Source organism: Salvelinus namaycush, chromosome 1 (genome assembly GCF_016432855.1).
Source record: "Salvelinus namaycush isolate Seneca chromosome 1, SaNama_1.0, whole genome shotgun sequence".
Taxonomy (NCBI): domain Eukaryota; kingdom Metazoa; phylum Chordata; class Actinopteri; order Salmoniformes; family Salmonidae; genus Salvelinus; species Salvelinus namaycush.
In genome coordinates this window covers 9,112,867-9,126,501 of record NC_052307.1, presented here as the reverse complement: position 1 = coordinate 9,126,501, position 13,635 = coordinate 9,112,867, and the positions used below count along the sequence as shown (strand labels likewise).

Sequence of the window (13,635 nt, the reverse complement as noted above, 5' to 3'; positions counted from 1 at the left end):
CCTCTTCCCCCTAAATCCTCTAGGTTATATCAGCTGTGTCGGTAAACCCCTCCTGCATCTGAACTGGCTACACAGAGGGCACAGCATGAGCAGAGGTCACTTGGTCGGGTCAACAGGGAGTATTATTAAAGAGATGCTTTAGATAGAGATGTAGTAGTCCCAGAGTTAATGATCCAAGGTCAGTTTTGCATTTCACCTCCTGATGATTATGATGACTGACAGTGTTAGAATAAAATATTTTTAAAAACAAGGCTTAAGCATGCTCTCTCTCTCCATCCGTTTCTCGTCTGCAGGTATGTTTTGATGTGAGAGAGGATGCCAACTCCCAGTCCCGTCATCGCCACCTCACCGGCTCTTAAGATAACCTTCGGGCTGACTGGGAGCCCAAGGCTGGTTAGGAGGCGTTGGATCACTACTGGCTGTAAGTGAACGAGTGATGCGCGTTTGGAGCAATACTGGCTGCTGTATCCAAGGCTCAGCCAATCGTTCACATAACAACAGAATGCAGCGCAGCACGAGACTGAAGAAAGAAGAGACAACCAACTTACTAGTTACAGCATCAGCGTGCGCTCTGGAAAGGCAGCTTTTGAATACTGGGCACGGAACCCAAGATAAGAGAGACTGGTGTGAGAGACAGACAGTGGCCTGACCATAGAATTAGGAATTAGAATACTATTAGGACATAGCCTGACAGCAGATCACAGAAAATAGTTATTTTCCAATGGAAATTGATCTGAGGCCTTTGCGGGCTGCCAGTTGCCCATCCCTGACCTAGAGTCCTGAAATTCTGTGCATAATTCCCTCTTGTCACAGGGAACAAATTTGCCTCAAGGACCCACAAGGTTTGCCATGATGGATTTTCTGCCATTTTGAATTTTTGAAAACACTTAAATGACATCTCCTCCAGAACCACAGGGCCGATCTGGATGACACTTGATAATGGCATCTATGGACCAATGTCTTTCAACAATATTTTCCAGGCTAGTATGTCAAACAACTGACCAATAAACATTCATGTGGGCGTAGTCTGGTACATAAATGCATATAAATCAGACAAGGATATTTGTACTGTAACCAAACTTGGTACTTACCATCCAAACCCTGTCAAGATTGAACATATGCAAGCACATTTGGATTGACCACACGGTGGCGCTACAACAGGCACATATTTATCTCGATCTGTTTGACGCAGTGTTGAAATTGAAAACCTCTGGTTGTAGCGTTGTGTTGATGTGCGTCCCATTTGAGGTCTGGATTGTGATTCTCAGGATTTTGTGTGGTGTCAAAATATTTGTAACTAATTGTTGTAACTATTACTTTGTTTTTTTCCCTGTTATTCAAAGGTGCTGTCAGGAGAAACACTTTCGCATCCAAGGCTGCAGATGGAGAGACGGAGAAGTTCGTCATAAGGTGGCTGCAGCATGCACCAGACAGAGACTGAGGCAGAAAGGAGAGGACCAAACACAGCAAGGAAAGGGCAAATAGACCCAGAGAAACATAGATACATCTACATACACACATACAAACTGACACGCTAATCACGTTCATTTGCATTGCACAGACCAAACTACAGTAACATTAAGACGAGGTACAGGGCCGGCCCGCTCATTAGGAAGGCCGCCTATGGCAGAAGATTGACGAGGGTGGCATTTTCTGCCCAAGACGCGCTTCCAACAATACATAAAACATCACTTAATTCTGCCCAAAAACAATAAAAATGTTCTCAAACATAGACGTCTATAAATGAGGCCTTTTCAACTTTTATTCAGAACCAAAAATTGACCTTATTTCAACGTCTGGAAAATCCACATTTTCAACATCCGGAAAATAAGTACTTTCAATGCCTGGAAAATATGTATTTTCAACTTTAATTCAGAACCTAAAGTTAATCTAAATTCAACATCTGGAACAATACGTATTTTAGACGTCTTTTCAATGTAATTTTGCTTACTGGGACTATTCTAGTAGGGGCTGCAATTTTGTTGTCTTGCTTAGGGTAGTAGAATGGCTAGGACCGGCCCTGACGAGGTAGCCAGATTTCAGACAGGACACACACTGCAGTTAGCTACGCTACATTTCCTCAACTAAGAACAACCAAGACCACAACACAAACCATAGCTGAGAAAACATTTTTGTTGTTGTTAAGTAACAGTAATGTTGAACCGCATATGGTAAATTGTTGAACCCCAAATGCACAAGTAAACAGAACGTCAGTTGTGCATGCAGGTAGCCTAGTGGTTAGACCGTTGGGCCAGTAACCAAAAGGTTGCTGGATCGAATCCCTGAGCTGACAAGGTAAAAATATGTAGTTCTGCACCTGAGCAAGGCAGGTTCCCTGGGTGCTGTGGATGTTAATTAAGTCAGCCCCCTGCACCTCTCTGATTCAGAGGGGTTGGGTTAAATGACTCCTGCACCTCTCTGATTCAGAGGGATTGGGTTAAATGACTCCTGCACCTCTCTGATTCAGAGGGATTGGGTTAAATGACTCCTGCACCTCTCTGATTCAGAGGGGTTGGGTTAAATGACTCCTGCACCTCTCTGATTCAGAGGGGTTGGGTTAAATGACTCCTGCACCTCTCTGATTCAGAGGGATTGGGTTAAATGACTCCTGCACCTCTCTGATTCAGAGGGATTGGGTTAAATGACTCCTGCACCTCTCTGATTCAGAGGGGTTGGGTTAAATGACTCCTGCACCTCTCTGATTCAGAGGGATTGGGTTAAATGACTCCTGCACCTATCTGATTCAGAGGGGTTGGGTTAAATGACTCCTGCACCTCTCTGATTCAGAGGGATTGGGTTAAATGACTCCTGCACCTCTCTGATTCAGAGGGGTTGGGTTAAATGACTCCTGCACCTCTCTGATTCAGAGGGATTGGGTTAAATGACTCCTGCACCTCTCTGATTCAGAGGGGTTGGGTTAAATGACTCCTGCACCTCTCTGATTCAGAGGGGTTGGGTTAAATGACTCCTGCACCTCTCTGATTCAGAGGGATTGGGTTAAATGACCCCTGCACCTCTCTGATTCAGAGGGATTGGGTTAAATGACTCCTGCACCTCTCTGATTCAGAGGGATTGGGTTAAATGACCCCTGCACCTCTCTGATTCAGAGGGATTGGGTTAAATGACTCCTGCACCTCTCTGATTCAGAGGGATTGGGTTAAATGACTCCTGCACCTCTCTGATTCAGAGGGATTGGGTTAAATGACTCCTGCACCTCTCTGATTCAGAGGGATTGGGTTAAATGACTCCTGCACCTCTCTGATTCAGAGGGGTTGGGTTAAATGACTCCTGCACCTCTCTGATTCAGAGGGATTGGGTTAAATGACCCCTGCACCTCTCTGATTCAGAGGGATTGGGTTAAATGACTCCTGCACCTCTCTGATTCAGAGGGATTGGGTTAAATGACTCCTGCACCTCTCTGATTCAGAGGGATTGGGTTAAATGACTCCTGCACCTCTCTGATTCAGAGGGATTGGGTTAAATGACTCCTGCACCTCTCTGATTCAGAGGGATTGGGTTAAATGACTCCTGCACCTCTCTGATTCAGAGGGATTGGGTTAAATGACTCCTGCACCTCTCTGATTCAGAGGGGTTGGGTTAAATGCGGAAGACACGTTTCTGTTGAATGCATTCAGTTGTACAACTGAGTAGGTATCCCCCTTTGCCATGCTTACCAGACTGACAGCATTGCTGTTTCAAACACTTGTCATAAACTCCCTCTCCTGCTGTCTAGACATTTATAATCCAAATGTGTGCTGACTGATCAACACAGTGTCAAATTACTTTTCAGTGTGCTCACAGAAAATATGAAATTGCCATCCACAAGTAAAACGTAGTCGGGGCTCCACACGCTGCACCAGGTTAAAACAACCAACATCCAAATCATTGCTTGCTTACGTGACTTGCTGTGTGCCAGCCTGGTCTCATAGACTAGACATAACATAGTAAATCTGGGACACTTAAATTATTATATGTTACGTTTGATATGGTTACAGGGCTGTCCCCTTTCTGTATCCCAAGTGATCCACTGAGGTGGATGACTATGATACAGTATATTCACGGTTATAACTCACCTTGGCGAGTTTGAGAACAGCTCATCCATATTTCTTGCTCCTGTAGTCATCTAGCCAGCTACATTGTGTAATCATATAGTAAATATTTGCTTCAGTCTTTGTTTCCTTGCTCTTGGCAATTTGCTTTGAGCAATGATCAGTAGGATTATGAGTTGGGATCTTATCAATAAATAAAACGCACAACATTGTGAGAGTTCACAAGGAGAGCATGTGTTATGCTGTATTATAAACTGGGTGGTTCGAGCCCTGAATGCTGATTGGCTGAAAGCTGTGGTATGTCAGACTGTATACCACAGGTATGACAAAACATTTATTTTTATTCTTCTTATTACGTAACCAGTTTATAATAGCAATAAGGCACATCAGGGATTTGTGGTATATGGCCAATATACCAATGTTAGTGGCTGTGTCAAGGCATTCCACATTTGGCTGTATATATTTTTAGATATAGGCCTATTGTAAATGTGTATTGTTGCATTGTCTTTATTGCAACAAAAAAAGAGTACAAATATAACTTGAAGCTACACATTATTGACAGAGGTAATGAACAGTCCATTGATCAGTACAGCAATTGATAAAACAGGACTATGTTAAAACACAAGTGGTTCTGAGCTTTTGCCAGTATTACACAGGTAAGCTAACAGCTAGCAGACATATCTGTCTCCAACACACTACCTGTTATGTTGGGCACCTACTAACCAAAAAAGGATGTCATGATAATTTATTGAAATGACATGTATTGCTATAATAAAGGTTTAAGGAAATACAGCCATGCACCAGATAACTACAAGACAAAACAGCTCAATCATGCCTGATGGTCTTGTAAGTGTTAAGCGGAGCGACACCGTGGAACCCAAGAGCAGACTCAGATGAGGAAACGGGGATGAATGAACCAAAATATTTGTTACACAGAGAGATATGGAGTGCAGATCCTGGGAAGCTCAGATGAGTTGCAGAAAAACCAGATGTGGAGACTGAGGTTGGAGTTGGCTGAGTTGAACAGGGTAAACAGATCCTGAGGGGAATCCAAGGTAGTGATGGTGAGTAAAATCCAGAGCAAGGTAGTTGGGTGATGAGATGTGGAACAGGAGACAGAGAGAGCGGTAACTGCAATGAGAGGATAAATGGTGTGAGGCAGGGAAACAGGCACAACAGCCTAACAGGCACTTGCGTAATCATACAAGGCTAGAATAATAACTGACTGAGCAGAGATTACAATCTGGCAGAGTGGAAATGGCAGGACTGAGTATTTGTAGAGGTCTTGATTATGGAACGAGTTGCAGCTGGAAGGGATTTGCTCTGACTCCAGCACACCTGTCTCCAACCACACAATCACACAGAGAGGGAGAGAGAGAGAGAGAGGGAGAGAGAGAGAGAGAGAGAGAGAGAGAGAGAGAGAGAGAGTACTGGGGGAGTAACTGCTGGTTAAGAAGACACCGGATGAACACCAGAGGGCGTAGCAGGAGCAGATGTGACAGTAAGTATAAAAGCTAAGCTAGCTTTCATTTAATTTATTTTTTAAAAGCTTTAAAAGGTAGCTTAATGGGATTATGTCTTACTGTGGTGTGTGAAGAATCCAATACTTTACCTTGCATGCGGTACAAATCACATTGTGGAAGCACCTCCTTTATGAGTATTAACTAGGCTATTTGAGAAGGTTTGAATCCTAAGCAACCTGCCTACACATAGTTTGAAGTACAATACCAACATAGCTACTGTAGTAGGTCAAAGCTGTGTGCTGAAAAACCTTGGTAGAGCATGGGTGGAATAGACATTGTGGTGCTTGTGAATTTCCTTCCTTTTTCGGCTTCAGACCAATGCCTATTCTCACTTAATTTTGTATTATATACAACTAGGTAGAGTGAGAATAGAGCTATAAGAGAATTAGTAGATATACAAATATACTGTGGGTAATACTCAGTTGATATACAGTGGATGTACAAATGTGCAGTATCAATATGAATATATCTAAATGCAGAGCGATGAACAAAAGTGCAAATGCAGTATAGCGCAGTTATTTTTGTGTAGGCTACCGTTTAGAGAATGCTTGATGCAGTGTGCGGCATAGAGTGCATAGTCCAGAGGATCTTTTCAGGTGGTGTGGTTTTGGTCATGAGTGACCTGAACTGCCTGCCAGAGGCTCATTTTTTTCTTCTTTCCTGCACGCTTCCTTGCTCTGGAGCCAGGTGCATGACCCTCTGCAGACAGAACAATGCGTTGCAGTTTGCCCTTGCAGCGGGCAGACGCAGACCCAAACCAGAATGTGATGGAGGAGGTGAGGATGGACTCAACGATTGATGCGTAAAACCGGGTCAGGCTTGAAGTAGGTAATACATGTATCTGCTGGTGTGTGCCTTCTTGGTGACTGCTGTGATGTTGCCTCCTTGGTGACTGCTGTGATGTTGCCTTCTTGGTGACCGCTGTGATGTTGCCTTCTTGGTGACTGCTGTGATGTTGCCTTCTTGGTGACTGCTGTGATGTTGCCTTCTTGGTGACTGCTGTGATGTTGCCTCCTTGGTGACTGCTGTGATGTTGCCTTCTTGGTGACTGCTGTGATGTTGCCTCCTTGGTGACTGCTGTGATGTTGCCTTCTTGGTGACCGCTGTGATGTTGCCTTCTTGGTGACTGCTGTGATGTTGCCTTCTTGGTGACTGCTGTGATGTTGCCTTCTTGGTGACTGCTGTGATGTTGCCTTCTTGGTGACTGCTGTGATGTTGCCTTCTTGGTGACTGCTGTGATGTTGCCTTCTTGGTGACCGCTGTGATGTTGCCTTCTTGGTTGTCCTCCCACTTGAGGTTGTGGGAGATTATGGTCCCCAGGAATTTTTATGATTCAGCGGTGCCATCAATCTTCATATCAAATTTTATTTGCCGAATACAACAGGTATAGACAACGTGAAATGCTTACTTACAAGCCCTTAACCAACCATGCAGTTTTAAGAAAATATTCACTGAATAAACTAAAGTTAAAAAAAAAAAAGTAACACAACAAAATAACAATAATGAAGCTTCATACAGGGGGTACCGGTACCGAGTCAATGTGCAGAGGTACAGGTTAGTCAAGGTAATTTGTACATGTAAGTAGGGGTAAAGTGACTAGAGGGGGTGGGGTGGTCAATGCAAATAGTCCGGGTGGCGATTTGATGAATTGTTCAGCAGTCTTATGGCTTGGGGGTAGAAGCTGTTAAGGAACCTTTTGGACCTAGACTTGGCGCTCCGGTACCGCTAGCCGTGCTGTAGCAGAGAGAACAGTCTATGACTTGGGAAAACATTTTTGAGGCCTTCCTCTGAGGGGGGAGAGACGGTGGGGGTGTTTTCTGAAGTCAACCACCATCTCCACAGTTTTGTCTGTTGAGTTCCAAGTTATTGCGACTGTACCAGTAGTCTTGAGTCATCCTGATCTCACACGTTCACATTCCGCTACACGGGTCATCCTGATCTCACACGTTCACATTCCATTTCGCTACACGGGTCATCCTGATCTCACACGTTCACATTCCATTTCGCTACACGGGTCATCCTGATCTCGCACGTTCACATTCCATTTCGCTACACGGGTCATCCTGATCTCACACGTTCACATTCCATTTCGCTACACGGGTCATCCTGATCTCACACGTTCACATTCTATTTCGCTACACGGGTCATCCTGATCTCACACGTTCACATTCCATTTCGCTACACGGGTCATCCTGATCTCACACGTTCACATTCCATTTCGCTACACGGGTCATCCTGATCTCGCACGTTCACATTCCATTTCGCTACACGGGTCATCCTGATACATCTGTGTAGTGAAAGAGAATGCGAGTTCGTGAGATCAGGATGATATGGTATGAAGCTATTGCACCAGGCCACCAGCCAGTTGACCTCTCCACGGTACATGGACTTATCGCCATGATAAGAGATGAGACCGAACAGTGGTGTCATCTGCAAACTTGAGTAGTTTGACAGATGCGTTGTTGGAGGTGCAGTCATTGCAGTAGAGGTGAGAGCATGCATCCTTCACGTGTTGTGTCCCGTTTGTCAGGAAGTCAGTGATCCACTGACAGATGGCGCTGGACACATTCAGCTGGGAGTTTTGTTTTGTAGCAGTTCTGGGATGATGGTATTGAACGCAGAGCTGAAGTCCAATAACAATATCCTTGCATATGTCTTTGGGTTATCGAGGTGTTTGAGGATGTAGTGTAGGCCCATGTTGACAGCGTCGTCCACAGACCTGTTAGCTCTGTAGGCGATCTGCAGTGGGTCAAGGGAGGCGTCGGTGATGGTTTAGAGAGGGGACAGTACCAGGCTCTCAAAGGTTTTCATGATGAACGAGGTGAGCGCGACAGGTTTGAAGGCGTTCAGGTAGGACACCTTTTGTTTTTTCGAGACTGGAACAACAATGGAGGATTGGAAACAAAAAAATACAATAAGTCCTTGTAACACTAATAAATACAAACATGTAATAAATTGTCGATGTAGATTTGGTCATAGTGTTTTAATCATCTCTATAATATAAACATGTATTGATCAATTAAAAGGAGTAGAAATTAGGCCAGACTACCCCTTCCATACACCTCGGTCATCAGTAGTTACCACAGCCAGTCATAAACCCCCCTATTTCTACAATTTACCTTCTTAAAATGTGATTTTAAACCTAACCCTAAAATGAACCACACTGCAATACTTTTGCCCAACTCTAACCTTAAATTTAGACCAAAAAGCACATTTTTGTTTTTATGAATTGTTACAATATAGCAAAGAGGAAATTAGTTTGGAGCGACATCTGGTTAAATGAAAGCAAAATGTTTCACTTTAAGAGAAAACGCAACCCTATTGTCCCATCTGGACTGGTCACCTGATGTTGATTTAATGCCGTCCATTTCAGTTTCCTCGCTCACATTAAATTCACATATATTCTACAGACATGCCAATGCGAACACAGAAACTGGCATCAGATTAGCATCAAAAAAGTTTTCAGTTCGAGGAAAACAGCCCAACATGAACAAATGTATTCATTCAAACATTGAAATGAAGGATACACACTTGGACAAAACAAGAGAATCTTTCAGCTGTTTATTGATGTGTTTAAATTACTTATAGGTAATGCTCATTGTATAAGTTCAGTCATTCATTCAGGGGTGAGCAGCTGAAGGTAATTGCATTACGGTCTCTAGACACAATCCCAACTAGCCACATGGAAACAGGACATTCTTCTGGCAGTAGTGTACTAAAATATTTTGGTATTCTTTCCATGAAGTTGACCACAAACAGATTACAAAAGTATAAGGAAGCATTGGGTTGTCATCATTCCATTTTTAGCACACTGGATATAGAGGTGTCATGCTGTGCAATGTCTCATCCAATAATTTGACATACTCCAAATGGCATAATTAAAAAAGGGAACTGTAACTCGGTACAAAATGTCCTCCTAGTGTCAGAAATAGATTCAATAAAAACATAGTAATCAATAACATACAACTGATCATCCTTCACCCAGTCACAATCACATCTATACCAACCACCTGTATGTAGCCTGTTCAGGATCTTTATTGGCTTTCCACAACTTGATTTTCCATTCCTTGTCCCATCATATTTTTGGCACCAGTAACAGACTTGTCTAAAGCTACCAGTCTAGTATGGTATGACAAGGAAACAGAAAAGGCCCCCCTAAAAAAAAAAAACTGGGTTATTCCATTATCAGTAATCAAATGTATATATATAAAAAAAGTGACTAATAAAAATACTGTGTTAGATCTGGCCAAATGGATTGAGCCATTGTCGCAAACGAACAAAAATTGCACTAAGGTATGGTTTGGCAAAAACGAAAGGCAGATAAAGGCATTGGGTAGGCCTACTCTTATTATTAGATGACTGTCAATGACAGGTTTGGGAGGAAAATCATAAGGCACAGGTTAAAAAGAGAGAAGAATTTTCTAAATATGTAAACCATTGCTTGAGCAAAATTAATGTGGTATAAAGAATGAATGCACCGGTGTTCATTCTTCAATGGTCCCCCTTTCAAAACCTCCGGTGAAATGGAATGAAATGCATTTTTTCAACTATGTACATGTACTGACTTCTATTACCTGTCAGACATACTCAATTCAGTAACAATCAGGGGTCATCCTTTCTTTTGTGAATAGAACAATGGTAGAACACAATGATAGAGAAAGTGATAAGTGATCGTAGTTTCTGATTGGAAAAAAACTACAACAAAAAGACAGTAAATACAAAGCTTTTCCTTAAAAAAAAAAATCCAAAATGTACCATAGACTCATAGAAATGTAGTGACAGACAGTCATAGGACAACACATCATGTTCCCACTGGCCCACAAGACCTAAAAATACCAGGAAAGTGCTGCTTTTAGAAAATCAACTAGCTCCCCAGACTGCCCCAAGGGTTTGGAATTTTAAGGACACGCTCTCTGGCATTAAAGTCAAGGTATTTTGGGGTGAAACAATCCTGCGAAGTGACAAGTGCCCTTTCTAATAATGGCTAACAGCTGGGCTGTGAGGTGAGGGGGAGGGGCGCCTCAATGGCTCTGAAGCCACTCCACCCTCAGTTCAGCCACCTCTTTTCCGTACCAGTCGTGAAGTTTGGAGAAGCACCCAGTCCCGGGAGAGACAGGACTCTCAAGAGATGCACCCCTCCTGCGCGGAGGCACGGGCGGAGGCCTGACCCCATCACCCCCTCCATTCCCATTTCCCTCCCACGGCACACCAGAGTGGGGGCCCTCACCATAACCATTGACCAGAGCAGAAGGCTTGCTCCAGGCCACCCCGTTCTCTTTAGAGGCGCCTGACAGGAGCTGCACCTCCTCCTGAAGGCTGCGGGCATGAGCCGAACCCTGTGCGAGCGCTGCACCTGTAACCTGGGTAGAGGGCACGTAGGAAGCGCTGAATGATGCTCCTGATTTGGAGCGTGCCACCCCCCCAGCCTTCTTGGAGGACTTGGGCCTGCCCTGCAGCCCACCAGCCCCCTCCTGGATTTCCTCCAGCTGCCTCTCCAACTCTCGCACCACCAGCCGCATGTAGTCGAAGCTGGCTCGCGACAGAGCCTTAACCCACGACTCCATGGCCGCCTGGTTCTCCGCCGCCATCTTGTAGACACGCGCCTTGGCGCAGTCAAACTTGATGGCAAAGGCGAACTCCTCAGCTGACTCGCAGAGCTCTACGGTGCAGCCCTCCAACACGATGACGCCGATGGGTTCCCGGCTCTCACGTTCCTCAAAGTAGAACAGCATGTTGCCCTTCAGGATCAACCAACGCCGGTGGTAGGCTGTGTTTCGCTCCCCCTTCTTGAAAAGGAAGCCTGTCTTGTCTGGCGGCGAGTCGCAGGTGGCATAGTGAGCCACACTACGTTCATTCAGCTTCATCACGCCTTCTCCACAGGGGTGTTCTTAAAAAAATTAATAATAATAATCACAATACAGCATCTGGGTACTAGTCCAGCTCATCAATAAGATGTATTAACTAATTGTTTAGGTATACACACCTCTCACAACACAGGTCAGAGGCATCTAGGATTAGACTACTGTAAACAAATTAAACAGCTCACAAGTCCTATACCTGCCCATTTGTAGTTTACAAGTACTGTAGCGTGCAAACAAAGACGAGGGTCATGCAAGAGGTCACTGTAACGACCTCTGCTAGCTAAAGCAACTTAGCTTAATGCAGCGTTTCTCAAACACTGTCCTGGGGACCTCATGGGGTGCATGTTTTGGTTTTTGCCAAGCCCAGCAGTCTGGGGAGCTCATCAACTTGATTATTTAAATCAGCTTTGTAGTGTTAGGGCAAAAAAAAAAAAAAAAACGGGTCCGAGGACCGAGTTTGGGAAACGCTGGCGTATTAGCACTGATGTTATATGATTGAACAGGTGAAAGTGAGTGCTCTGCACATATATTTTACCTTTCCAGATAAGTCTAATCAGTGATACATTTTTTAAGTATCACAACAGGGTAGTGGTGCAAAAAAAAAAGGGTTTTACATTTAACAGCATTTTCAGTCAATAGCGCCGAAGACTGGATGTAACGTTATACTCACAGACCCTTTACCGCAGGCCTGTTTGATCTCACAACAACATTGCAGGTCAGAATTCACCATCCCCTTTCTCTCCGCTGGAGCTGGAAAAACACCGCAAATCTTACACTGTAATTTCGAAAACAAAAGGACAGTCTCACACCACAGGGGAAAAAACGGCCTATAAGTACCAACACATGAATGTTTTAGGGATAACGTTAGCTAACTATACTTTCAATGGCTTAGATTTGACACGTCATCAGCACAAGGATGCAACGTTACCAATAACTCCCTTGAAAACAGTGCTAGCTAGCCAATCCAACTACTGAAAGAAAGCTAACGTTAACTAGCAAACACACACCTAGCTTGATGCCCCTAACTAACTGGCTAAATGTTTTTGGTCCAGACAGTGAAAATTATCCAACGTCAGCAAATACAGTTTCCTCGCCTTAAAACTGGATACTTAATACTATGTCTCATTTAAATATATAACGTTATATATATATCTATACATACAATTGTCCCATTTCCACAAGTGTTTTTTATCATACCTTGCAGTGTTGTTAAAGCTCTTTTTCGCCTTTTTCTTTTTAGCCTTTCATTCTTTTCCCCCTAGTCAGTCACGTGTTCTTTCGACACAGCATCACGCTAACCAGCAGTAGGCACACTTGCTGTCCCTCGCTCCGTGCGGGAGGTTCTTCTTTAAGTTTTATTGGCAAATCACAACCAACTGACAGGTGCATACACTGCCACCTACTGTACTGGAGTGTAAGGCCGGTCACGACCTACAGTTGAAGTCGGAAGTTTACATACACTTAGGTTGGAGTCATTAAAACTCGTTTTTCAACCACTCCACACATTTCTTGTTAACAAACTATACTTATAGGACTATAGTCGGTTAGGACATCTACTTTGTGTATGACACAAGTAATTTTTCCAACAATTGTTTACAGACAGATTATTTAACTTATAATTCACTGTATCACAATTCCAGTGGGTCAGAAGTTTACATACACTAAGTTGACTCTGCCTTTAAACAGCTTGGAAAATTCCAGAAAATGATGTCATGGCTTTAGAAGCTTCTGATGGGCTAATTGATGTCATTTGAGTCAATTGGAGGTGTACCTGTGGATGTATTTCAAGGCCTACGTTCAAACTCAGTGCCTCTTTGCTTGACATCATGGGAAAATCAAAAGAAATCAGACAAGACCTCAGAAAACAAATTGTAGACCTCCACAAGTCTGGTTCATCCTTGGGAGCAATTTGCAAACGCCTGAAGGTATCACGTTCATCTGTACAAACAATAGTACGTAAGTATAAACACCATGGGACCATGCAGCCGTCATACCGCTCAGGAAGGAGATAAGTTCTGTCTCCGAGAGATGAACGTACTTTGGTGCGAAAAGTGCAAATCAATCCCAGAACAACAGCAAAGGACCTTGTGAAGATGCTGGAGGAAACAGGTACAAAAGTATCTATATCCACAGTAAAACTAGTCTTATATTGACATAACTTGAAAGGCCGCTCAGCAAGGAAGAAGCCACTGCTCCAAAACC

General features: G+C 43.7%; 1 protein-coding gene across 4 annotated transcripts; it reads right to left on the bottom strand.

The window, feature by feature from the left end:
- Window positions 1-9,117: 9,117 nt before the first annotated feature.
- On the bottom strand, window positions 9,118-12,771 carry pheta1 (PH domain containing endocytic trafficking adaptor 1). 4 transcript variants are annotated; one of them, XM_038990350.1, is made up of 3 exons: window positions 12,631-12,771; window positions 12,108-12,208; window positions 9,118-11,459 (listed from the first exon to the last, which is right to left on the bottom strand). In XM_038990350.1, the coding sequence occupies exon 3, from the start codon at window positions 11,434-11,436 to the stop codon at window positions 10,594-10,596; it is 843 nt and encodes a 280-aa protein (XP_038846278.1). In that variant the 5' UTR covers window positions 11,437-11,459; window positions 12,108-12,208; window positions 12,631-12,771; the 3' UTR covers window positions 9,118-10,593. The 4 variants fall into 4 exon arrangements, with proteins under 4 accessions (XP_038846278.1, XP_038846354.1, XP_038846140.1 ...); XM_038990426.1 differs by having other exon boundaries at window positions 12,108-12,183; XM_038990212.1 differs by having other exon boundaries at window positions 12,104-12,208; window positions 12,631-12,770.
- Between the last annotated feature and the right edge of the window lie 864 nt (window positions 12,772-13,635).

What these genes read in the sequence shown, in the direction of transcription:
- pheta1 (XM_038990350.1), bottom strand. Translation starts at nt 11,436, where the DNA reads ATGAAGCTGAATGAACGTAGTGTGGCTCACTATGCCACCTGCGACTCG.